The sequence below is a fragment of the Dipodomys merriami genome, unplaced genomic scaffold (genome assembly GCF_024711535.1).
Source record: "Dipodomys merriami isolate MVZ:Mamm:240054 unplaced genomic scaffold, mDipMer1.0.p SCAF_679, whole genome shotgun sequence".
Taxonomy (NCBI): Eukaryota; Metazoa; Chordata; class Mammalia; order Rodentia; family Heteromyidae; genus Dipodomys; species Dipodomys merriami.
This window is the reverse complement of record NW_027206267.1, coordinates 177,272-203,070: the sequence shown is the minus strand read 5'-3', so window position 1 is coordinate 203,070 and position 25,799 is coordinate 177,272. Positions and strand designations below refer to the sequence as shown.

Genomic DNA, 25,799 nt, shown 5'->3' with positions numbered 1-25,799 from the left:
AGTCCTTAAAAATATTCCTAGCCAGTTCCTGGGGATGGTTTGTAGTTTTTCTAAACATCTAAAGGCGCTAAGAATGTTGCTTTCAGGGTGTGTTTAATTTCGATTGTCTCTGGGCTTTCTAAACCTAATTGTTAGAGATCTGGACAGAGCGAACACGGGTTGCAGCGCAGGGGCCTGTGGGAGTACGGCTGCTCACAGCAGCTGCATACCACTGCTGGCAGACACATCTCTCCCTGCCACCTCAAAGCCAGCACGGCACAGACACGCTCACTCCAGGTGAAGCAGCGATGCGGGCGAAAGGAACACACCGGCGGTAGAGCCCCCACGCCCTTCTCTTGCATGGGGTTCCATAGTGAGAACAGACGTTCAAGTCAAAGCCAGGGTTCACAGTTCATAGTTCCCAGAGGTGTCTGTGCGCGCCGGCCAGTGCCATCTCCGCCCCCCTTCACACCATCCCAGCACAGTGTCATCAGCAGGAGTCACATGTTCTAGACAGTTAAGAAAGGCCAGAGAGAGCAAATGCCATAAGGATAACCCAAAGGGTAAAAGATCTGATCCCTAAACCTCAACTGGAAATCTGGCTGGCTTAGACGGCTGGATTTAGAAAGTAAACCTAATGATATTGATCTAGGCAACTCCGGAACCACAGACTAATTTATGTTCACAGGGAAACCCTTTGAGGATGACAGAATTACAAAATAGATTCATTCCTTGATGATCTCTTTTTCCCTTCTTCTCTTCTAACGAAGGCAGTCAGTCACCAACTCCCAGTGGATCCCAGCTCAGCCTGCACCCGCACCTCTCAGCCTGTGTTCTCCAATACCCTGCTCCCTGAGGAAGCCCACAACTGTCATTCAGAATCCAGCTCGGACCTGAGCCCGCTTCCGCCATTCCCTCCTCCGCATTCTCAGGGCCTGATAGCCCGCAGTACCTATGGGATCCATTTGTAGCACTCCCCGCCCCCTCTCCCTACCCCACATCCCCCCTCCCCCTTCCCCCCTCTCCCCGTTAGACACTAAGTCACAAGAAGGTAGAGACCATGTTCCACTCATCTGTGTACCCCAACATCTGTCACAATACCCACGTGGAGAAGCACGCCTGCATCGCCCTCTCACCCGCTCTCCACAAGCGCAGATCTCAGCCCACAGCTCGACCACTCCTCGAGGGGGATTCCTGTGCTTCTCATGGCAAAACTAAGGCCCACTTTGATCAACTGCTTTCATGGGGCGGGAATCAGCAAACTCTTTTGCAAAGGGCAGTATTTAGTTCTGTGAGTTCTTGGGCCCTGTCACAGGTCCTCTGTGGGGGTAGTGCAAAGGCAAGCACGGCAAACACTAGTGAGAGGTGATTTTACCAAAACAGGTGGTGGGTGGGGGTGGTTTCACCACACGCTTACTTTGTTTGCTCATCTCAGTTCTAGAGGCTCAGTCGATGTCCATCAAATTAAAAATGGATCAAACAATGTCAGAAACCAAAACCCCATCCCTGCCCGCAAATTATGGGATGGAAATGGGATCCCAAGGCTCATCTCTGCGCCAAAAATCCCACCTTCCCTAGCGGCCCCCACAGGGAAATGCAATCTTAACTAGACATCTGTGTCCCTAGTGCTGACCTCCCACAAGCAGACAGCCGTTCACCTCTAAAAGAAAAAGTGTTCTCTGTCTTCATACTGTGGCTCCAATGTACACCTTGTTTCCAGCAGTTTCTGATGTTATCAGTATAAAAACAGCATTACGTGAAACAGAAATAAGCTTCCACGCTGAAGTGCACTGCAAGTTTCCACATACGCTTTGGATTTTCTGGAGCTCCGGGGTAATATCTACAGCGGCGACGAGCAGCGTTCTTACCTGGACCTTCTTCTATCAATACCATTAACCATCAGGAAAAGGGATAGGAAAAATGTGAAATAAAGAGCAGCTAACACAGTTGTAAACCTCGGGAGCGTAGGAATCCTGCCTGACTCATCCTTCTCTACTGGAGAGAATGTGTGGCATACTCCAAGAAATGTTGGGGAGTGAATGAGTGAATGAAGCTAAAGACCTAGCACATTAGATCTGCCAAAGCACACATGTTCTGACTTCCCTAACATCTCCTTTAAAGTCCACAGGGTTTGGAAACGCTGGGGGTGGCGGGGAGAGGAGGCCTTGTGCTGGCCTTCCTCCAGCAGACTCACCATCTTGGGTGTTTGGAGTTAGGATCTGGGTTCGGAGGTCCTCCAGGCTGATTCCCAGACACATGCAGATCTCCTCGCGGCTATAGGGTTCAGGGTGAAGGGCGTCCTTGGTGAGCAACAGCATTGCTTCCAGACTAACCCCCAGCTTGGCCTGCACTTCTTCCAGCCTCATGACCTCGTCCCATTGTAAGCCCTTGTGCTTCGCCAGGAGCTGCAAGTTCACACCGAGACAATGGTCAGTTTTTCTCTTTTAATCTGATTGCACTGTGTTAACTAGCCAGCTGTTCAGATTTTTTTCCAGTCAACCTATCCAAATTGCCCACCATGGCTTGGAAGTGCATGCTGGATTCAGATGTTTAGAATTAAACATGCCTACGTGACACTTGCAGGCTGGCTAAATACCTGTACTAACACACACACACACACACACACACACACACACCTAATCTACGTTGATTTTTTTTAACACACACACACACACACACACACACACACACACACACACACACACACACACACACACACACACACACACACACACACACACACACACCCCTAATCTACGTTGATTTTTTTTAACTATCATTTTCTAATCCCCATGTAATTCATCCATAGTATCCCTCTGAGCCAAGTCCAGAGAACACTGTGCCAATCTCATCTGACTTGGTCCTGAGATGGACAGTTGGCCTGATTTCATTAGAGCACTTCCTGTTTACTACACGCCTCTTTGAAAATGGCTAATGAGTTTAAGTATCTGGGCGGTTGGAGTCAAGTCCCAGATTTTAAATGAAAACCTCATTGGTGACCTTATGAAAAATCACTTTGCTAGGTCACTGGAGTGGTAGAGCTGTCTGTTTCTCCACTGTCAAGGACGGAGCATGGCTTCCAATTGTATCCACAGGCAGCCCCACCATCTGACCAGGCCTACCTACTCGTGGGAGCCCTAGTCCAGAGTAGATTCCTCTCGTTCTTCCCCAACCACTAACATCCATCCCTTCCAGGCAGGTGACAACAAAACAGTGGTGTTCTTTCCCAACTGAGGTCTAAACAACTCACTGCCTGGATGTGAGGAAGCAGGTGCAAAAAGAAGCTGTCAAGAAAGGAGTAAATTAGGCTTTCAGGAAGTGTGCATCTGATTCATTTGCCTATTCTGTTGATGATTTAATTTTCTCTTTTTGACAGGAAGCAGGACTTACCAAAAGACAATTGCAGTCTGGCAAGGGTCACTCATTTCTAAAGAATGTTAATAATTACCTTTTTTTAATAAAAAGCCCTGGCTCATATATTGGAAAGCAATTGTTTTTAAGGCACAGCTGGGAAAACAGACAACAAGATTATGTTTCTCTGTTCAGTTATTTCATAGGACATGGTACCTCTTTTAAAGGAAAGATATGAACTAAGACCTTTCTCCTGGCCTTGTCTGCTTCATTTATTAGTGTTGCATGTACAGATAACCCATTCATTCATTCGTATCCTGTATTTCATAAATAGAGACAACTAAGATATATACAATGTGAAGGAATAAACACAGAATATAATTAGTTTATATGGACAGGGCTGATACAAGTGATCTCCTATAGCAATACTCCCTGGCAAAACAAATTTAGAATCTAAGTGAGATAAACAACAAAGCAACAACTTAACAATAGAGCTACATGGTTCAAACTGTGCCTTTTATTTTCACAATTATTAACAATCCTCTGTGGTAATTATTATACTCTATTTAAAAGAGAGTTAGGCGCTGGTTGCTCGTATCTGTAATCCTAGTTACTCAGAAGGCGGAGATCTGAAGATACTGGTTTCAAGCCAGCTAGACAGGAAAGTTCATGAGACTCTTCTCTCAACCACCAAAAAGTCAGAAGTGGCGCTGTGGCTCCAGAGGTAGAGCAGTAGCCTTCAGTAAAAAAGTCAAAGAGAGGGCCCAGGCTCTGAGTTCAAACCCCAGTACTGGTGCCCAGATGCACACCTGCCTGCACAGATAAATGCCATGTCTAAAAATCATGTAAAATCAAGATGGAAAAACACGTTTGACAGATGAATTCCTTGAGGGACAAGGAGCCAAGAAAAGGAAAAGGCAAAACATCAGAGAACACCTCTCCCTAGGATCAAAGCGGACACATACTTAGAACTTTTTGGTCAACCACTTCTCACCCCTGTCCACACTTGGACTCATCACACTGGCCTCGGGCACATGATCCAAAAAATACCCTGAGCCAGGGATTTGAGGAGGAAGTCTGCAAGGGACACCCGCAGCCCACAAGGATCAGTTTTCAAAGGGAGCCTCCATCTGGGTCTGGCTTTCCCTGTAGACAGAGGTCCTATCATACAGAAGTTCACATGTGTTCCAGCTTTATGCCCGTTCAGCCCAGGGTCCACTTAGCCCTCGGTGAGGGGGTCGACACTGCCACAGTGGGCATGGTTCAGCCGAGGGGGAAAGCCAACACATGCCCCGGCAGCCGCTGCCCAGCCAGGAGCTGGGGGACCGCGCGGAGGGAGTGAAATAGGAAAGCCACTTAAGCTCTTCCAAATTTGGCTCAGGACACAGAAAGATGACAGGCAGATGAGCCCAGAGGGTGGGTGAGGTTTGATGTTGTTCAAAGACAGCACGTGATGAAGGAGTCTGTCACTCGTGGCCCTGGTGACTGGCGAGCTTGGCATTTGAAAGGCAGGACTCTGAGTCACTGCATCACGAGCCATGGGTCATTTCCTCACAGGTCCCCGGCTGGGCCGCAGGGTGGGGAAATACGGGGCAGCAGCTCCTTGTCAACGTTGACCCTTCCCTTTCACTACGGGCCAGCACTAAGTCTTCCTATCACAGACCCCTTCTGGGAGGTTCCTGAGCACTGTGGGCATGAGAGGAACAAGTGCTTTGTCCACCGCCGTGGAAAGAAGCTGTGATGAGCAGTGGCAGAACCCTGTCTTAGAAGCAGGCCCGAGATGCCAAGAATGTAAGGGCAAAGACTGGGAGGGGAAGGTGATCCTGAGAGGCAGCGGTAGGGAAGTAGAGAGGCCGAGAGAGAAGCCAATAGGAGGGGCAGCAATGACAGGCGGGAGGGGGGAGAGTGGGGGGCTGCTGGGCCTTTTGGGACTTGTGGATAGACCTCAGATGTGTTGTACTCAAGGGCAAGAGAGCTGTGTCATCATCCCTCATCCCTGCTAGTCACGGCTGTCAAAGGCACTAACCCCCCTGGCACTGCTGGGTTGTCCCAGATACTAACTAAAACAATAAGCCCTCTCCTACAGCCAGAATCGGCTCTTGTTCTGAGACTGGCCAGGGATTCTGGTAGGGACGGCGCACAGACATGAGGCCTACTAGCAGCCAGCCTGAAAGGGTCCACCTCTGACTGCTCGCTGCACTCAGCACTGTTAACCTGCCCGTGGAAAATTATCCAAGTCTCCTTACCAGGTCAGTGGAGGGGGGAAAAAAAAATTCTGAACGCAGCAATTCATTCGCGAGGCTCTTTCCCACACAACGAAAAGCAATCGTGTCTGATTGTATGGCTCATGTGTGTTTGTTGTAAAGTTTTCTGGCCGTTCACAATACAAAAAAACGAAACAAAACAAAACAAAATAATCTCTAACCACCTCAATAAGCTAACCAACCACCTGCCATTTCGGTCTTTTGTCTTTTGTAGTTTTTTTTTCCCCCAGGGCTGAGGACCAAACCCAGGGCCTTGCGTGTGCCGGGCGGGCACCCTTCTGCTGGGCTAAACCCCCAGCCCCCCACCTGCCATTTGGAAGCTAGCTACCATACATTTCTTTACGTATTACCTACATACACAGTTTGACATAATAGGATCATAGGCGCCTTTAGTTTAATTGTGGACACCATTTTTCTCTCTCCTCACCCCTGGAATGCATAGCATTCAAAACTACCATGGATACATTTGCCATGATGGCTAAATCCTATCGACCCATTGTCATAGTCTCCCTATTAGCTTGTATGCTCAAGAATCAACCTGGTTGCACAAAATGGACCTATCATAATCCTCTCTGAATCTCCAGCAAATCATGGCTAACCTTTAAGGGTATCAGGGAAAGAGCAGAGGCTGAGACACACCTGGACTCTCCAGTCATTGAAACAAAATACCCCGCATTTTGGCCTGAAATTCTCTGGTTTGTGGAAAGAGGCATCGAGTGGTTACCTCACAGCTATCATGAGACTGAGTAAGATAAAAATAAAACATGAATCACCTTGTCTGGCATTCTAGGAGGATCCATTTCCTTTCCCCTAGCCTTCTCTTGCCTCTCTAGTAAATTCTTCCCCATTTGGCTTCCTTTTTATATGCCCTCACACACACAAAACATTCCCTATTCTCAAATTCTTGAATCATCGTTTCTCTGTGACTGTCACTGTCCAGCAATGCGAACCAGCGGCCATACGCAGCACATCTAGGCCTTCACTAACCATCCCAACCCTATGGCCTCCCAAAAATTCTTCCACAGCTTCAAAAGACACTTGCAAATCCACTCCTCTTTCCTTGGTCCTCTTAACTTTCAGCGAGTCTGGGGTGTCAGGCACTCTTCAAAGCCCACTTCAAGCTCTCTGCTGCATGGGCTGCACTGCGTGGGCCCCGCTTCCCTCTCAGCTTCGGCTCCTTCTACCATTTCCTCCCTCGACTGGCTTTTCCTCTTTTATTTAGTTGAAGTCAATGCCCCAGCTTAACACAGGCCTTCTGATCTTCAGCTGCCATATTCTTTGCTTCAGGAAGCTGAACTTAGATCTTGGGTTCAGATCCTGTCTCAAACCAAATCTGGAGGCTATCATCCGAGTCAAGCTGGAATTCCCAGTATGGTAAGATTCCATGAAGAGGTTCCATGACCTACCTTTCCCAGTCACTTTCCACCTTGCTGGCTCCAAACCTTTCAGTGGCATCTCTATATTCGCACGCATCATTTCAGCGTGAGCCTGTAGTCCTTTCCTTCCTCATGCCTGCAGGCAGGGGAAGGCTTCTGAGGACTGACCACCCACCAGGCCGCAGGCAGACAGCTGGGAATGGCACAACCGGCCCCTCCCCACATGGGGATCACAGTCTACTTGGGGAGGGGGGCACGTTAGATACAAATCACACAGTGAAGACCATAATCCAGCTGTAATAAATGGATAGAGCTGAAAATTATAGGCTAGGGTGAGCGTCTATTTAAAGCATTTAACCTAATAGGGCAAGGGGCAGGGAGGAAAGGGGCCCTGGAAAACTTCTCAAAAGAGTAACATGCAGGACTGGGGTATGGCTCAGTGGGAAAGGGCTTGCCCTGTATGTGTACGGCTCTGGGTTTGATCTCAGACATCACCAAAACAACAACAACACCAACAAGGGGGGAGAGCAGGAGGAGAATAGTATTTGTGCCAAGAGTGAAATGAAATCTAACACCAAAGGCCTTTTATTCAACCCTTTGCTATGACTTCTCTCATCTCTCTCCCCTTCCAGCCCACCTTCCTGAAATCCTGCGCCCACTTCCCTTCAGTGAAGTCAGAAGTTCCTACTGGCAGACTGACATTCCTAAGATCCCTGGCCTCTCTTCCAAAGCCAAGCCTGGGAAGTCCTTCGTCCGGCTGAGAAGGAAGGCCCTGCCACACCCTGGCTCCACTGGACATGCATCCCCTTGTCCGCTCTGCTGTGAGCCTGGAGTCCCCGTTCTCCAGAATCTCCACTCTCCTCTTGGCAGACTGTGTCTGACTGAGCCAACAGAGTGAGTGAAATTGACCACATTCCTGGGTATTTGGTTTTTCTCTGCTGAAATACAAGGAAACGGCAAAGCCCGGAGAACATTAGGCCAACTTCGCACATTCATTCTATCAGCAGACAAAGAATGAGTTCCATATGCAGCACTAAGTGACAGGAGCTGAGGAACTGGGTGGGTGATGCCCCTTAACCAGACAGGCTCTCTAAAAAGTCGCTGTAAGTTTCCCTTGGAGTGTCAAAGGAACTCATGAAACTCCCTCTGTCACTGCATCACACGTAAGTTACCACAAAGAGCTCAGGATATGCAAGAGGCAGCAGTACAATTCCCCTTCCATTCCTGACTTCCCATCATACTTATTATTGGCATCACATATTTTATTCCTCAGTGTAACTAAAGGATACGCTCTTTTATAGACATAAAATATTTCTGGAAAAGCTTACGCCATGAAATACATGTAAAATGTGAAGAATTTTGTGCCCATTAAAGATCCTTGGCTACTTTTTTAATTTAAGAACATAAACATGCACCTCACTTAAAAGTATCACTTACGCAAGTAATAATTATAACTCTCTATTGAGTTTGTTTTGAAATGTTTTTACTTTAGTTCAAATGCTCTACAAGACTGACTTTTAATGAATCTAAGCCAATTAAGTGTGTGTGTGTGTGTGTGTGTGTGTGTGTGTGTGTGTGTGTGTGTGTGTGTGTGTGTGTGTGTGTGTGTGTGTGTGTGTGTGTGTGTGTTTTCAGACAAGAATTCTCTATGTAGCCCAAGCTGGCCTCAAATTCATGATCTTCCTTGCATTTGCCTCCCAAATGCTATGATTACAGGTATAGGTCACCCCGTCCAGCTTCAACTAGTTTTGAGAAGATGATGTAGAGAGAAAGAGAAAGGAAACTTGAGCAAAGAAGGAGCTGTCAACATTAAATCGACGTAAATGATCTTTATTGGTTTACTGTACTTTCCTGTACTAACTAAATATGAAAGGTACTCAATTTCAAAAGAGGATTTTGGAAGGATGGGAAGGTATGGGAAAATAAGTGTTATTCATTACCATCTTGTCTTGGGGAATTCTCCTGGATGGCTACTTCCTATGGCTATTTCCTATTCCTATGAATATTCCATTACTATTGTCTGGAAATGAAAAGGCCATCCAGGTTGAGATCATCTTCTTTACCTTTTTACCTGAGAGTTAATTTTCTTATTCAGTAAGAGTGTCTTCCAAGAAAACTAAATTCAAATTGCCAAAAATGGAATCTCAAAACAGAATCTCAGCAGATGCTCCTGAGCAAAAGCTTATTTTCCTAACACCAACCTCCTGGCTGCAACCAGTATCAACAGGTTATCTTTAACTCCCTTTTATACCGAACCCTGGATGCTCATGATTTGCAGAAGCATGATTAGGAAATGCCCTACACCGTGATGCGGTTTTCACTTTCTTCCCTCCACATTGTAAAAGAGAAAAACTATTCTTTTTTTTTTTTTTTTTTTGTCGGTCATGGGGCCTGAACCCTGGGCCTGGACGCTGTTCCTCAGCTCTTCAGCTCAATGTTAGCGCTCTACCACTTGAGTCACAGCACCACTTCGGGTTTTCTGGTGGTTTATTGGAAACTGGAGTCTTACGGACTTTCCTGCCTGGGCTGGCTGTAAGCAGCAATCCTCAGATCTCAGCCTCTTGAGTAGCTAGGATTACAGGCGTGAGCCACTAATACCCGGTGGAGAAAAACAAGTCTTTAAAACAATGTGTTCTATCTACATCAGTTAGAAGGAATGTGTTCTAAAAAAGCTACATACAGACGCCAAGGTACCCCTCAAATGCACTTTTTTACGGTTAAACTCAAAGACATCCTCAAGAATAGGAAGTTCTGAACCAAGTACCAGTGGCTCATGCCTGTAATCCTAACTACTTAGGAGGCTGAGATCTGAGGATCACAGTTCAAAGCCAGCCTTGGGCAGGAAAGTCCATGAGACTCTTTTATCTCCAATTAACCACCGGGAACCCAGAAGTGGTGCTGTGGCCCAAGCGGTAGAGCACTAGCTTTGAGCTGAAGAGCTGTTGGATGGTGCACAGGCCCAGAGTTCAAGCCCCACAAGCGACAAAACAACAACAACAACAACAAAAGACTAGCACTCTAGTACTTGAGCCACAGCTCTATTTATAGCTTGTTCTGTAGTTCATTGGAGATGAGAGTATTCATGGACTTTATTGTCTGGGCTAGCTTTTTTTAAAAAATCTTTTTATTATCTTTAAGTAGTTGTACAAAGAAGTTCCCATTCTACAAAACAGTATATGAATACAAAGTGTCTGGGCTAGCTTTGAACTACAGTCTCAGCCTCCTGAGTAGCTAGGGTTGTAGGCATGAACTACAAGCACCTGGCCTTCTTCCTCATTGTGTGTGAGTGTGTGTGTGTGTGTGTGTGTTGTGTATGCATGTGTGCATATGTGCGTATGTGCGCGCGTGTGCACACTAGTCCTGAGGCTTAAATTCAGGGCTGGGGCACTGTCCCTGAGCTTCTTGTTTAAGGCTAGCACTCTGCCACTTGAGCCACAGTTTAACTCTTGCTCTTTTTATGTGTTGGAGATAAGTGTCACGAACTTTCCTGCCTGGACTGGCTTCAAACTCTGATCGTCAGATCTCAGCCTTCTGAGTAACTAGGGTGACAGGCATGAGCACCTGGCTCTTATCTTCCTCTCTCTCTCTCAACACGAACCCATGGAATTGGTTTTAGCTCAGCTGTGGCTGTGGTAGAGGATATCTTAATTTCGTGATAAAACCTTGAAAACAATATTGTGTATGTTTTGAAGTCTCCTTAGGAAAACTACACTTACTCATCAACCTCAAGATAAAAAGTCAACAAAAGTAACCCCTCAAACAAATAAGACACTAATTTCTTCCATCTCCTGAAAGAGGAAGTATGTCCTAAAGGGGAGAAAAAAGTTCATTGAACCCTTGCTATTGAAAAGTTTACTCAGCTACTTTTCTTGAATGTAAACACTGATCAGATGCTATGAAGAGCTTACTGTTAAAAAAACGTTTTCCTACATAATCTTTAGAAATTAATGAGTAAATTGTGGTTGAAAGCCAGCCAGGGCAGGAAAGTCCATGAAACCCTTATCTCCAATTAACCAGCCAAGAGCCAGAAGGGGAGGTATGGCTCAAGTAGTAAAGCACCAGCCTTGAGTGAAAAAGCTAAGGGACAGCACTCAAAAGCCCTGAGCTGGGGTCCCATTGCCCCTGCTCCCTCCCCCTCCTCAAAGACCTTGTGGGGCTGGTAAAGGTGACAGCAAAGGAAGAGCCAGTTCTGAACCGAAAAGACTGAAAGAACAGCAGAAGGCAGAGAAGAGTTCCTTCCTTGGCTTCCAGCCGGTCTCCTCCAGTCCTGGATTCCCCCCAATAGCATGTCATTTCTGTGTCCCTTTCCACAGCACCAGGTTACTTAGCACCTGGCTAAATGCTAACCTTGTCTATTTGGTATCCTCCTACTTTAACTGTCCGTGCTGTCTGTCTGTAAATGCTGAACCCTGTCTGCTGTTGGGTGTACGTACCACAGCCACTTGCTGAATTCTTCTGGGATGGGTCATGTGAACTGTGGAACAGAGGACCCCAAGACTCCCTTGTGTCCCCACCAGGCTTGTATCTCTACCAGCCACGGAGAAGTCGCTAGTTTTGAAATGACCGGGTATACCTATATGAAAACAGCACATGTAGGGCGACCAGCAGGGGTAAAAACCAGGAGGGAGGGGCTGACAAGATTCCAGTGAGGAAACAAGACCAGCTGCTGTCACTCCCCAGTGCTAGCCCACGGCCTGCTGCTCCACAGACATCCCCGCCCCTTTCTCCTCCACGGTGGAATCCAGAGGCCCTCCCGGCTAGACAGATGTGTTGATTTATCTGTTTGGAAACAAACTGCTCCGCACCCAGTGACCTTCGGCTAGAATGCCTCTGCCTCAAGATGTTCCCCTAGAACACTGGGAAGGGAAGACATTAGTACCCCATCATGAAGTGAAAAAGAGCCTAGTTGGGGTTCCACTGGTTGGTCGTGTTCGTACCTTCGCAGCCAGTCGACATTCCACCACCCTGACGTTGAAGTGGGAAGTGGCGGCTTTGTTCATCTGCACACAGCTGTTGGCAATCACAAACGCCGCTCCGCTCGGGAGCTTCACATCAGTTGCCCTCAGAGGATTGAACTCTATCAGCTTGGCCTATTGGAAGAAAAATGACAAGTGAGATGGCATTTATTTGAATTCAGAAAATACCTTAGCACCTGTGCATTTATTTTCCTGAACAAGTCTTCCCTCGAAAGGCCTTCATTCATTCACATACTATTTATGGACACCCAGGGACTGGACTGGATGCTGGAGAGGGACAGACAACTCAGACACGGACAAGCGGTACCTCTGCCCTCAGAGCCTGCAGTGCAGAGGAAGAGGCAGGCAAGTGTCAGCGCAGCTGTTTCCAGCCTTGGTTACAGAGACACACAGGAGAAGCACCTGGCCAGGTCCTGGTGAGTGCCGTGTCCTCTGAAGAGGGAAATCTAAACTGAATCCTACAGGATGAGCCAAACTAGAGCAGAAATCTTGAGGAAAAGAATGTCAAGAAGAAATTGCTTCTGTGAGTTCAGAGGCAACAAATAATGTGAGGATGTTAGCAGAGCCTTGAGTTTTAAAATCTGGCTGGGCCTTGGAGTTTGGGGAGCGAGAGGGAAGGCGGAGGCAGGAGCAGCAGGGGGGTCAGATGGGGAAAGAATGCTTTGTCTGCAAGGCCGTTTAGACTCTACACCTCATCTCCACAAATGGCAAGGCTGGTGCCCCCATGTCCGTTTGGCAGGCTTCGTCCAAACTACCCGAAGTGTTTTCTGAGTATTAAGGCAAATTTCCTCATGCCTTGTGTCTTTGGCTTAGGGGAATCAACAACAAATCTTCTTTATAAGAAGGAATGTAGGTGTTCTTGGACAACTGCCAAGCCTGTAGGAGTCTGATGCAAAATTAAGGCAAGATCTTAAAGAAGTGTCTGTTTCTATTCTGGAAATAGGCATTTTTATGGGCAACAAGCAAACCTTCTGCCCCATTTGGAGGACTTGAGAGCCAAGGGGAAGTGGTATGCAGCTGAGGAATTCATTCCTGGCTCACGGTCAACATTTTTGTTCCTACCACTGAAGCCCCAAAAATGTTGACAGAAAAATGATACCAAAGAGTAAATTACAAAAAGAGGGGCTGTGAAGAGAAATGGTAGGAGAACTAACACTTGGGTTGAAAGCCAACATGAGAGCATGAAAAGGCCACAGGATGGAGTGATTCTGGGCAGGGGTAGCGTCGGAGGCCCAATAACTAGGGAGCCAAAATACCTGAACAACAAAGGCAAGAGAAAAATTGATTTGGGGTATGATTCCAAATACTGAAGGTAGAACAGCAAATTAACTAGCAGTAGCCCTGAGTTACAAAGCAGTTGGGCAATCTCCTACAGTGGAGCCTAACAGAATGCGCTGCCTATACCTAGCATGCTAGGGATCTCAAGGCCTTCCTCTCCATAGTCATTTCCTCTCAGTTGGTATTTCCAAATAATCTGTGCCACCTACAGTTCCTTCTTCTGCAAGAAATGATATGGACTGGTCCATGCCTCCTCCTTCAGTGCCAATGTAACGCTCACTCTTGGCACAGATCTCTGCCAGTTCCACCTGGAAAAGCAAAAATTGATTTATTTGAACTGTCAATATAGTTATGATCTATTTCTCACCCACTGCTTAGTCCAGACATGACACGTAGGTTTGAACTCCAGGGCCAACTCTCAAATTCACTGGGACAACCTGTTAACTGAGGCTCTGGACTGCCATTGAATCTGGTAGAACATAAAGAGATCAGCTGCCAGCTCTGCTGTGGGTGTGGAATGAGAGGAGGAGAGGAGGAGACACTGCTTGTGCTCTCTCTATGAGACTCCAGAGACCAGCAACTTCCCCAGTCTTTCTCTTTAGACTCCATCCCTGTCTAGACATATCGCTGAAAATCTCAGGTCGGCACTCATTCATCGCTGCTGCAGCTCCTTTTGTCTTCTGCCACTGGACTATTCCTTATGCAGCCTTCCTAAAGCCACACTAGGATCACAGCTTCTATACTCGAAAAGTGATACAGTCTCCCTGACATCACCATTAAACGTAAGGATAGGACCTTTCACTGGGCACTTCTTCCAACCACAATAAAGAGGCCCGATGGAATAACACAGTTCTGATCCAAACTGAAAATTTCAGAAGACTGCTCAAGAATCTATAGAAATCAAATCCAGTTAGATCTGTCAGACTATCTCACACATGTTAATACAGCCTGGTATTACTTCTCTCCTGCTGACCCTCAATAGCCAACTTGTTGTCCTCAGTCACTGGGTTGCTTGCTATGGTATAGTCACTGAAACGTTCCTCCACCATGAAACCTTCTGATTGTCCCCACGCTGACATCCACTTTCTTTGAATGCTACACATGAATGAACACATGATCATTTCATGTCTTCACTCTCACCGCTATTCAATGAGCCAGCCACTCAATCTTCTAAGGCTAGATTCAGAACTCTCTGTCTTTGTTTGACTAGAAGATATTTGTAGCATAATCATTCTGAAACATTCATAGACAGCAGTCCCTTCTTGTCTGCATGGTTCGCCAAGAGTCTTGAGTGATCTAAGGACTTCTGTGTGCCCTGCGTCCCACTATGCCAAGCACGCGGTAAATTCTCACTAAACACCTGCTGCTTTCATTTTGAGGATAGTGGCCCAAACACCACCAGACGGAGTTTGCAAAGTGTCAAGTTTCTTACTGGTCATGTGCATCCACTAACATTAACGTTGCCTGTGACATGAGGTAAACTTGTGATGTTGACATCAGAGGCATTGCACATGGCATGCTGACACACCGAGCCACATACCTATCCATAATAGGCATGTTAAAAATAAATTGGCAACCAAAAGGTCAAAACACTCTGCCTTACAGTGCAGAGGAACAGCACATACATATACAGCACTGTATGCAGCCCGTGGTGATTCATGAGGAGGTCTGAGTGCCCATCCTGCCGTCACCTGGGGACAGGATGCCACATTACCTCCTCCTCAACAGAAGGTGACAAGTGCTTTTACCAAGGGCCACGCATGTGCCGAGTACGCCGTGACTCTCCTTCACGCCTCCAACAATACTACCTCTCCCCTTACACAGAGGAGACCACAGGGCTGAGACGCACATTAACTGCATCCGTCTACCCCTCGCCTGAAGCCTGTGTTCCCTGCATCCTGAGCCTCGATTACTTTCCCCAGAAGTAGAAAAGACAACCCACTTCTTTACTTCCGAGTGACGTGAAAAGACCAGATTCGCCAGTGTTTAAACAGCAAAGAAACTACAGTATGAAGTCTATGCCTCTTATTTTTGAAATCTCTTGACGTGTGACAGTTGTATATGTGATGAACACAAGATACTAATTTCTCAAAACTATCTAGAGAAATATCTTTGTATCGAGGAGACCCCACCTGCAGGACAGCGGACACCCCGGTTAATTGGTTGCCACCACTTGTGACACTTTCTAACAGGTTAATCAGAGAACAGGATGGACAATACCCAACAGCTCCAAATGGAGAAAATAAATAAAATGTAAATAAAGAAGTTAACGGATAAAAAAGCCAAGTGCAGTGGCTCATGCTAGAAACCTAGCTACTCAGAAGGCTAGGATCTGAGAATCTCGTTGGGAAGGTGGCCCAGGCAGGCAGATCCAAGAGTTAGCTCCAATTAACCAGCAAAAATCCGGAAACGGAGGTGTGGCTCAAGTGCTGAGTACCAGACTTAAGTGCAAAAGGCAAGACAAGCATGAGGCGCTGGTGCACGCAGGCGCGCACACACACATTCTCCCGTGCTCTCTCTCTCTCTCTTTTTCTCTCTCTCATAAAATAGATGTCCCTGCATTTTACAAATGAGGGAACTTCCTAGATTTATTGGCTGAGATTAGGCCAATGATTACTACAGCCACAGTTAAAATTCTCTTAATTGCCATACTATGTAATATGGAGAACCATGACTACCATCTAGCTGCAGGGTTATTGTGATAATCCTAAGAATTAAATAAAAACCCCTCCAGTAAGAGCAACTCGCAGTGCTCTGAAGCCCTATACATTGTCTGAGTTTGTTAATTTTACCAATGAGTAAATCTGTGCAAGAATCTTCAGTGTGAAGTGGAATATAGAACTTTGATTTTTTCAGGTGTTCAGGGAAAGACAATTGTAAAGATTCTGGATACCCCCACAAAGGCCAAATCACAATCTGCAGTAATAAAGTCTGAGGAAAACAGCAAATTGTATGCCTTGTTTGAAGTATCCCAGACTGACTGGGGAGAGAAGTCCCTACCACTAAACAAAATACGCCTATAGTGAAAACCTCAACTGCAGGCTCAGCAGCTGGCTCCCCAGTGAGCCTAGTCCTTCCCTCTGCTGCCAACAGCAAAAAGGGCAGGTCCCAAAGGTTAGGGAAAAGCAGAAAATTGTGAAACAAAGTTAAAAAGATGTGAGGGCGATCTGGCTGTGACGTCTTGTCACCCCCTGATCACCGGATTTGATTTGGCTGATCGATCTGGCTGGCTAAGCGGTCTCCCCTTCCTCCCTTACCGTTCCCTTCCAAAGCTGCGCCTCAGTTGAAGAGGCCCAGTCTTCGGTCAAGGGTATATGAGTAGCTGCACTTCCCTGCTAGAACCTCCAAACAAGCCCTCAAGGCCCAAGTTCTATTTAAGGAAACAACTACATAATTAGACAGTAGTACAAAATCATAGCCCAACACAGCGACGGCATGACCTGAACTCAGTCATTCGTGGAGGGACTCAGTTGCACCAGGATGCAAATGGAGATAGAGAACGAACGTCTGTCATGCTGAGTGCTGGAGGGGAGGGGAGATACGTGAGTGCCCGCGCCTTCTCTGCCCTTTGTGACACTGGATATAGAATCATGAAAACATCCTCCAAGAATGATAATCTGAGAGACTTGCAAAGGCACTACATCAGTGCTCCATAGCTACTTACATTCTATAAAGTCTCAACTGACTTCACAGGAATAAGCAGCAGCTGTCAAAAACACATTAACACAAGTGTACAGAAAAGAAGAATGCTGGAAGCTAACCACAGAAAACCCAATAGGAATGCAGGCGTCCAGTTAGGACCACGTCATCTTTCTACATGATGGCTGAGGAGGCCTGAGCCTTTCCTAGTTCTTTGCACCCCACAAACACAACAAAACCTGAAAACTGTGGAGCAAGATCAGCAAAGCTCTAACAAAGCTGGGGGGGCGGGGGGTTCACTGCCCTTCCTTCCAGTCCATTGGCTTCTGCTGTTAACCAGAGCACTGCGGCCACCGCAGCTCTCCATCCCTTCCTTCTGAGCATCATTAGGGAAGACAATTTGCCAGAGAAACTTTGCTAATATTTGTGGCCCACAATTAAGTATCTATTCTGACTTCTGCCCTCTAAACAATTAGAACTTTGACATTATTCATAGACCATCTTTATAGAGTTACTGGAAGTACTTAATAAGGCTACTTTGCCTTTCAGTGGTTCTCTTGGAACGGCCCAGGGACCAAAAGTCATGTGAGCTCCACAAATTAATCAGCTTGCCCATTCACTGGCCAGTGAGACTCAGGGGAACAGGGTTAGACTTAACAGTCACTTAGAAGCTCTAACGATTCACGGATGTGCTGCCTAACTAAGCCTAGATATTTATACGAACAATAAGAACAAGAAAAGAGGCGATATTAATACAGTGAGATCTAACTTCGTTTAGCCGTGTTAGTAATGAGATTGTTTTTAACCAATCAGATTGTTAAAAGGTGAATTATACAAAAAGAAATGTTACATCTTTTGCCTATGAGAAGCTTAACTATTCTGAACATACCTGAATCAAGACAGACTCAAATTGCCATTGATGAGCTACACTAAGTTCAAGTCAGGACAAAGAAGGAAATCAACAGTCCCATTCATTCACTCAACCATTGTTTAATGGGTGTCCTATGGACAGGTGAACCACCCAGTGGCTGATCTCAAAGAGGTTATAATAGCAACACTGTCTTCCGGTGTTTTGCTACTACACTACACGCTCCTTTGGAGACACTCTAGACTGTGCCATGGAAAATAAAAACAGTAGTAATCATGAGCCTGCTATAATTTTAATATAAAAGGAGGAGAGCATTATTTTTGCTTCACATCTCTAGCATAAAGAGATAAACCTCAAATGGTGCTGTGGCTCAAGTGGCAGAGCACTCGCCTTGAGCTGAAGAGTTCAGGGACAGCGCTCAGGCCCAGAGTTCAAGCCCCACAACTGACCAAAAACAAGCAAACAAACAAAAATCTGTTAAAATTTAAAAAAAAAAAGGAGAGAGAGAAACCTCAAAGGAATCAGTAACTTTTTTGCACTCTTTTACTCCAAGAACAATTGTCTGAGGATACTGAGAATCGGTTTCCACAATGAGCATAGCAGATACAACTCATAACCCTGATGATTAAGACTGACAGGTTTCAGTCAGTACTACAAGAGAAAGAAATTTTTTAAAAATGGAACTCAGCGATGGGTGACAATGTTGTCAGACACCTTGTATTCAGATACTATTTTGTAGAATGGGAACTTCTTTGTACAACGACTTAGATTATAGAGGAAAAAAAAAATTGGAGCTCAGATACTAAAACCAACAGAAACTAGAGGAGCAAGGCTCTGGAAAAGGACACTTGAAAACCTGCTAAAATCCCCAACCATCAAACAGTTGGAGAGATGGTGTCTCACCAGGACAGAAGGAGATTGTTCCACTGCAGAGTGCACCGTGGAAGGAACTCAGAGGGCAGCACTTCGGACACTGGAAATGCCCCGGGGGCAGAGTCCGTCTCTGAGTTGGTGTACATAGTAAGTGGCAGATCCAGGACTTGGATCCAGAATTCAAGAGACTTGGCTCATGCTTTTAAGCATAATATTACATTTTACCCTTAAGAGAAGAATGTGGGGAATGGATCACAAGCTCCAAATTTTGAGTTTTCTGTCCTTATCTCTTACTAAGGCAGACAAATACAATTCGTTACATCCCTTTCATTGTTTAAATTCCTTTTAAAAAAGGAAAAAAAGTGGGAAGCAGTAGTAAATATATACCAATGTAACCGTTACTGGGAAGATGTGTGAGAGAGCTGCTGAAGAAACACATTCCTGTGGGAAGGTGCAGGAAGGCGGCCTGCTGAGCCTGATGGACTGGCACAAGCAGATGACCCCCGTCACTGCTACTGAAATGCCAGAGGTCTCCGATGCCTGTGGTGAAGGCTGGTGCTGCTTCCTGGTCTGGCAGATGGTTATTTTGGTTCTGATCTTCCCCAAAGGCTAAATAATGATGATAATAAGGCATGGGTTGCAGGTCTACAATCTGTGGCTTGGCAAATGTTATCTTAGAACCGCACATCCCTTTTCCAGGGGCCCCACGTGCTCCATGGCCGGGGGTGAGAGGTCTTCATATTATGTTTTCAGCAATGTAGTCTTGTCTGGCTTGAAACCAAAGTCTAGAACTTTTGACTATAAACCAATATAAACCCTTCAGGAGAAGGTAAAGAGAGGGCACTCAGTGATTATTATTTCCCTTTCCAACATAGTAACAAGCATAATAACAACTTAGAATTAGCACCTAGTAACTCTGATAACACAGACTAAATACAGATATAGAGACAAATCAAAAAGAAAAATAATTTCCCTGAACCATCATCTGAATCAACCAAATACATAACTCAGCCTATGCATTTGCCTAAGACAAAGGCATCCATTGGAAATGACTGTCAATCAGGACTACTTAATTGATTTTAAACTTCTGGCTCAACAAGCAAAAAAAGAATATCATTCTACTATTTTGTGACAGATATACAAGGCTTATCTTCTTCCTCCACTGGTATGAAATTAGAAGGCAGAAATATGCACCAACCTTTAACGGAAATAAATTAGGGATAAAAGAGAGGTCTTGGTAGCCACTGCCCCTCCCATTTGGTAGCCATTTACATGACCCGGGAAGGCATCCCATGTCTTCGCCTCCTGCACCCCATTACCACCTCCCTGTGTCATAGCTCCATCTGAAAATTTAAGAGGCAGGGAGTGAAATCCAGAATATTCTAGAGTAGAGTCCAAGAGGAATGGGGCTGCTGTGATAGCTCTGTTGATTCCCATATTGTGTTTAGGAGACACACTTCCATATCAGAATACAATGACCGGCAGAGCCTGTTAACAGCGAGGAGATACAAGGACCTGCATAAATGCTTAAACTGAGGTTAACACTTTCAACGACCGGAGTGGAACGGTCCTTGAATAACTAGAATGGACTATAGCTGCGGGAGAGGACAGGAACTCACCAGAGGTTGAATCAGCCCTTCTGGAATAGCACTCCTCAATAAATGGGGATAAATGAAATAAATTATCAGAACAACAGCCTTTCAAGTAGCAATATTACAAAAAAGCCAAAATAATTATTTACATTATTACTGTATTAACTTAATACAGTTAGGTATCATTACACTGCATGATCCAAATCAGTTAAGACTTCAGTCTCTGCTGAGACAAGGATTTTAAAAGGGGTGGTGTGGATGCTTGAAAACCTTGCAGCAGTCTGGAGGAAGACATCTGCAATGCACAATGGAAAGCACTACGGGGAAGTTAAGGGGTTAAACTGAGATCCTCTAGGGCAGGGAGCATGAATCCAGGATAGGGAAAAATCCATTAAACCATTTTTCAACTCCGGACTTAACCCACAGTCCCGGTCAGCCATCCCGCAAAGGCAAAGCATGCCAGGTGACTTGGATGGTACTGAGTGAGCAAACACATGGTCGGTGACCAACACAAGCCTCCCTCTGCCTCCTGATGAAGAGGCCAGCACTGTTTATCTTTCTTTCCCATAAGGCACGAACTACACAGCTATAGAAACCAAAATGATCAAATGACAGTCCCGACTTCTATCAACACCACCCACCTGGAAAGAGAAAACAAAGGTTAATGCACACAAGAAAGCATGCAAATGACAGGTGGCCCTGTCCTCAGCCGGACACTCCAGTCCACCTGTTCCCTGTAGAAGCTTGGGCTGACCTCCCCCCTACACACTCATCCCGGCCGGCTGGCAGGATAAATATGTACTCATCTACTCACATATACTACCATTGACTGCTTTTCATCTAACAGAAAGCTTTTTAACAAACTAAGCCTGGGAAGTAGAAACCCCTTAAAAATTACAATAATTAGAGGTACGCAGACATGTAAATATTTGTTAGGCAAACCAAATTTGTGTTGCCTGGCATTTTCTTTGGAGCCTGCCCATGTCATTACACTGAAATGTGATATATACAAACGCTGAGCGACTGCAAGTGAAATAATGTGACCCTATATACACAGTGACGGTTTAAAATTACATTGGCTTTGGTTATTTTTATGTTAGACATCTCAGTTTATTCCAAGCTTAGTACAGTTTGTTTCCCAGACAAAGCAGTGGAGGAAAACATAAAAATACTTAGAACAACAATAAGGAGTTTTAACTCCTTTAAAAAGCTGTGAATTTGTCATTTTAAGTCATCAGTATTTTCGTTAATTCAACAAACATGCACTAAGGATTGTATCTAGTAAGACTCATAATGGAATAGCTAAATATAATGGGTGTTTAATAAATCTTTCATAACTGAGTAACAAAGTATATAAGCAGTGGGTCTATATGTATCTCAATGTATATTAAAAAAAATCAGAACAAAACCAGTACTATTGGGGAAACAGAAGCCATGACTCACCAGGAAGGGGTCATCAATACAATTTTCCTTCAGTGGGTATTGGGGGAAGAAGTGTTAGGCTCCATCCAATAATAAGGCAACCATTTGATAAGCTAAAATTGAGGAAATCTGACAAAGTAAAAAACCTCCTTAAAAATTGTCATTGTCCAATTTGCCTTGTGAAGGTTAAAATGTGGTTGTGACTTTAACTAGGTAATGTGAAATTTATGTAACCACCTAATCTCGATTAAAAAGAAAAAAAGAAAAAATGTCACTGTCACCAGGTGCTCGTAGCTGAGATCTGAGGATTGCAGTTCAAAGCCAGCTGGGGCAGGGGCGTCCATGAGACTCATCTACAATTAACCACCAGAAAACCAGAAGTGGAGTTGTGGCTCCAAGTGGTAGAGCGCTAGCCTTGACTAAGAAGAGCTCAAGGACAGTGCCCAGACCCAGAGTCCAAGCTACTCTGTGAGACCTTGTCTCAAAAATAAAACAAAAAAGAAGGTGGAGGACTTAGCTGCTACATTAACAATCCACTTAACTGTGTTTATAATGTGTTTTGCCACAGATGGATAATCATAAGATTTTACATTAATGTCAGCAAGTAACAATTTTATCCCCAAAGCTGAAGCAAATCCACAAAAACATCTAAATATAACAGCACTCTACATTAGAACATAAATGCATGTTCCTAAGGGAAACGATTTAGTCTTAAGGAAAAGTTACATCTTTTAAATTTTTCTGATACTTTTTTGTTTTACCATCTCATTTTCTTTTGCAAATAGTGTGCTTTATCATCAAATTTAATTATTACCACCTTATTTAAAGAACTAAAATATTTATAAAATCTGACAATTTTATTTTAAATGCAAGCTCAACTATAAAGGTGAAAAGGAATGTAGAGTCCTAACTGAATGTTTACATGCTTTACAAAGCAGAATCACAATTCTATCTGAGGAGGAAACTTTAATCAGATATTCTCTGGGAGCCTCATAGCCACAGGAATCATGGCCAACTTTACCTTCCCTGTAACCTACCTAAATTGTAGGAGATTACAGGCTTTGATGACCACACATAAAGTTCCACAGGCCCTGCTTCCTCTTGATTTAAATAAACACAGTGGAAATTAACAACTGTTAACATCCCAGAATGTCCTCTTCTGTGGGGTATTACCGAAGATCTTTGAAACAATTGTATTTTATTTGCACGCTTAAAAGAATTAAACCAGTCTACTGGTCAAAGAGTAACCTGGGTGGCACGCATTAATCCATCATTTGAAAGTGATACCAGAGCCAGCCAGCCAGCCTCCTGGTGTTTGTTGGGAGACCAGACTGTTGCTGATGCGAAGCAGGCCACATGGGTGTTAACGACACATCCTGAGTTTCTGGAAGTCGAAGTGAAATGAAATGGGATCCCAATTCCTGCTTCCACTATTGCTCCAAGAAGTCCTGAGGGTCCATGGGAAAGAGTTTAATTACAGGGTAAAGCTTGCACAGGAAAAACTACTTTAACATGTCCATCTGCAACTCAATAGACTGCACAGTCCACACATCTGAAGTGAAAATGTTAACTTTGCCATTCATGAATCCAGAAAACGTTATCTTCCTGGTCTAAGGGTTTATTCTTTAAAGAGTTACTATTGAAGAAAATGAACAAGATACATAGTAAGAGGTTAATGGGTACTTGGAAACTGTTTTTGCTAAAAAGTACTGCAAATGTCCACAAGGTAACTAAAAGCAGGGAAGAAGCCTGCCATTTGTGCCTCCATTAGAAATCTGTCTGCTTGGAACCAGTCTCTTCCACACTCTCTTTGGAGCCACTCTGGATTCTAGGATGGCCTAGACTGATAGATAAACATCTTTTTTTTTTTTTTTGTCGGTCATGGGCTTGAACTCTGTTCCTGGGCGCTGTACCTCAGCTCTTCAGCTCAAGGCAAGCGCTCTACCACTTGAGCCACAGCGCCACTTCCGGTTTTCTAGTGGTTTATTGGAGATAAGAGTCTCACGGACTTTCCTGCCCGGGCTGGCTTTGAACCGTGATCCTCAGATCTCAACCTCCTGAATAGCTAGGATTACAGGCGTGAGCCACCGGCGCCCGGCTTGGATAAACATCTTGTAACCAGAGTGGAAGCCATGATCCAAGCAACAATGATTTCCTAACCAAGAGGAGGTCCTGTCCAACCATCCTGAGATGACGATCAATTGGACACCTTTGACTACAGAAACATCTCTGTCTTGGACTGTTAAACTATGAGCACCTATCTTCTCCTTCCCCAATTCTTCCTTTATCAAACCTAAAGCACATATCTGTGCTTCTTTTTTTGGTTGGTCATGGGCCTGGGCGCTGTCCCTCACCTCAAGACAAGTGCTCTACCACTTGAGCCACAGTGCCATTTCCAGTTTTCTGGTGGTTTATTGGACTTTCCTGCCCGGACTGGCTTTGAACCCTCATCCTCAGATCTCAGCCTCCTGAGTAGCTACGATTATAAGCGTGAGCCACCGGCGCCCGGTATCATGACTGTACTTCTGAAATCCCTTGTACTTTTAATAGCCAAAGACAACTTAATTTGTAAAAGAAAAAAAAATCATTCTTCCCCTTGGTCAATCATTTTGGGGTTATCTAGCTAAAATATTAGCAAATTACTTTTATATACCCCTATTACTCACAAGGCAGAAGCGAATGATATAGGCATTGGACTCACTAAATTATATTATCTTTCTAGTCTCCTTAGTGTTATCACCTAGAATTTGATCCTCATCTCTTATGTTCAATCATCAAAGGAATTAGAATAATTGAGTTGGAGAAAAAAAAAGTCACAATGTACTAGCTCAAATGCTTCCCAATTCTGAAAAAAGTATCAAGACTTATAAATTGCTCAATGTGCTTTTAAGAGAGTGAGCTATTAAAAAGTTAATAGAAAAGTACTCAGAAGAGAAAACAAAAAACATGTCTATAAAAACCAAGCCTAAAAATTAAATTTGGAGAAATAGGGAAATTTAGTAAATGACACTTTCTTAGATTTCTCAAAATTAATAAATTACAAACACAACCTTTTCAAGGGATGTGGGACTTTGCAAATTAGATAAATGTCCTTAAGTTTTAAAAATTACTATTGCAAAACATTTTACTGAATGAATGTCTGCTAAATGCCATTAGACCTGAGAGTGGCCACGTTTCAGCATTACATTCATGTGGAAAAGTATTTATTGAATTTAAATTTTATTAACTTGAGGACTATAAGTTTGAAAGAGGAAAAAAAAAACTTTTCTAATCATTTGAATTTTCCCTATTTGAGGTGATGCATATGTTAACAAGCTTTATTTAATTATCTATATTGTATTCACAAATGTACTTAAATTTAATGACAGGAAATATGCAATGCAACTTTGAAATGCTTCACAATGATTTATAGTGCCGGACTTTTTTTTTGTCTGTCTGTACAGCCATGGGAAAGCTGGATTTCACTATTAGTCCTCACATCCTTTTTGGTGGTGGTTGTTCTTTCTTTTTATTCTCCTTTTTAACTGATTCTTTTACTTTAATTAAAACTAAGAGCACTCTGCCCAGAAATAAAAATATGTGTGGTTAGTTAAAGGGTTTGGTTAACCCAGTTTCGCCATCTAGTGGACACTAAAATTACAAAGTTTGTTTAGGCAATAAATTTCTTATCATCCAGTTCATTATACAAAATAATTGTGAGCAAGAAAAAGAGAAAATGGCCATGATGCTAAGTGAGATGAACCCCAAGATATGGACACAAGAGATCTTTCTTTGTTGTTTTTAATGCACTATGTGATGTTTTATATCCTTTGTACGTTCTTCCTCCTATGGTATATCCCCTGTTGTCACTGTACATATGTCTAATTTGGGGAGGGGAAGGGGAATAATAAAACGCTGAAACAAGGACACAGGATGACTCGTTGCAACAAAGATACCCACAAGGCAGTATATTGGAAATGATCTTTACAAACTCAGGTGGGGGTGGGGCGGAGGATTGGGGGCGGTGTGGGAAGGAAGGGATAGTGGGGGAGAACAACAAGGGAAGGGGTAACAATGTTCAACAAGAAATGTGCTCATTGCCTTACTCATGTAACTGTGACCCCTCTGTACAGCATCTTTACAATAAGATTTCAAAAAAAATTAAAAAGTAAAAAAAAAAAAGTGGCAGGTATTTTCCTACC

At 44.4% G+C, this 25,799-nt stretch overlaps 1 protein-coding gene across 4 annotated transcripts in view; it reads right to left on the bottom strand.

Annotated features, from left to right (window-relative positions):
• Positions 1-25,799, bottom strand: part of LOC138815881 (N-acetylgalactosamine kinase) — a 95,196-nt gene that overhangs the window by 24,115 nt on the left and 45,282 nt on the right. For 3 of the 4 annotated variants that reach the window (XM_070005263.1, XM_070005261.1, XM_070005262.1), the window contains exons 6-8: positions 13,434-13,532; positions 11,908-12,060; positions 2,174-2,384 (exon numbers count right to left, since the gene is read on the bottom strand). In XM_070005263.1, the coding sequence (XP_069861364.1) occupies positions 2,174-2,384; positions 11,908-12,060; positions 13,434-13,532 (463 nt within the window). The remainder of the gene's footprint in view (positions 1-2,173; positions 2,385-11,907; positions 12,061-13,433; positions 13,533-25,799) is intronic. The other variant, XM_070005264.1, reaches the window with a different exon arrangement.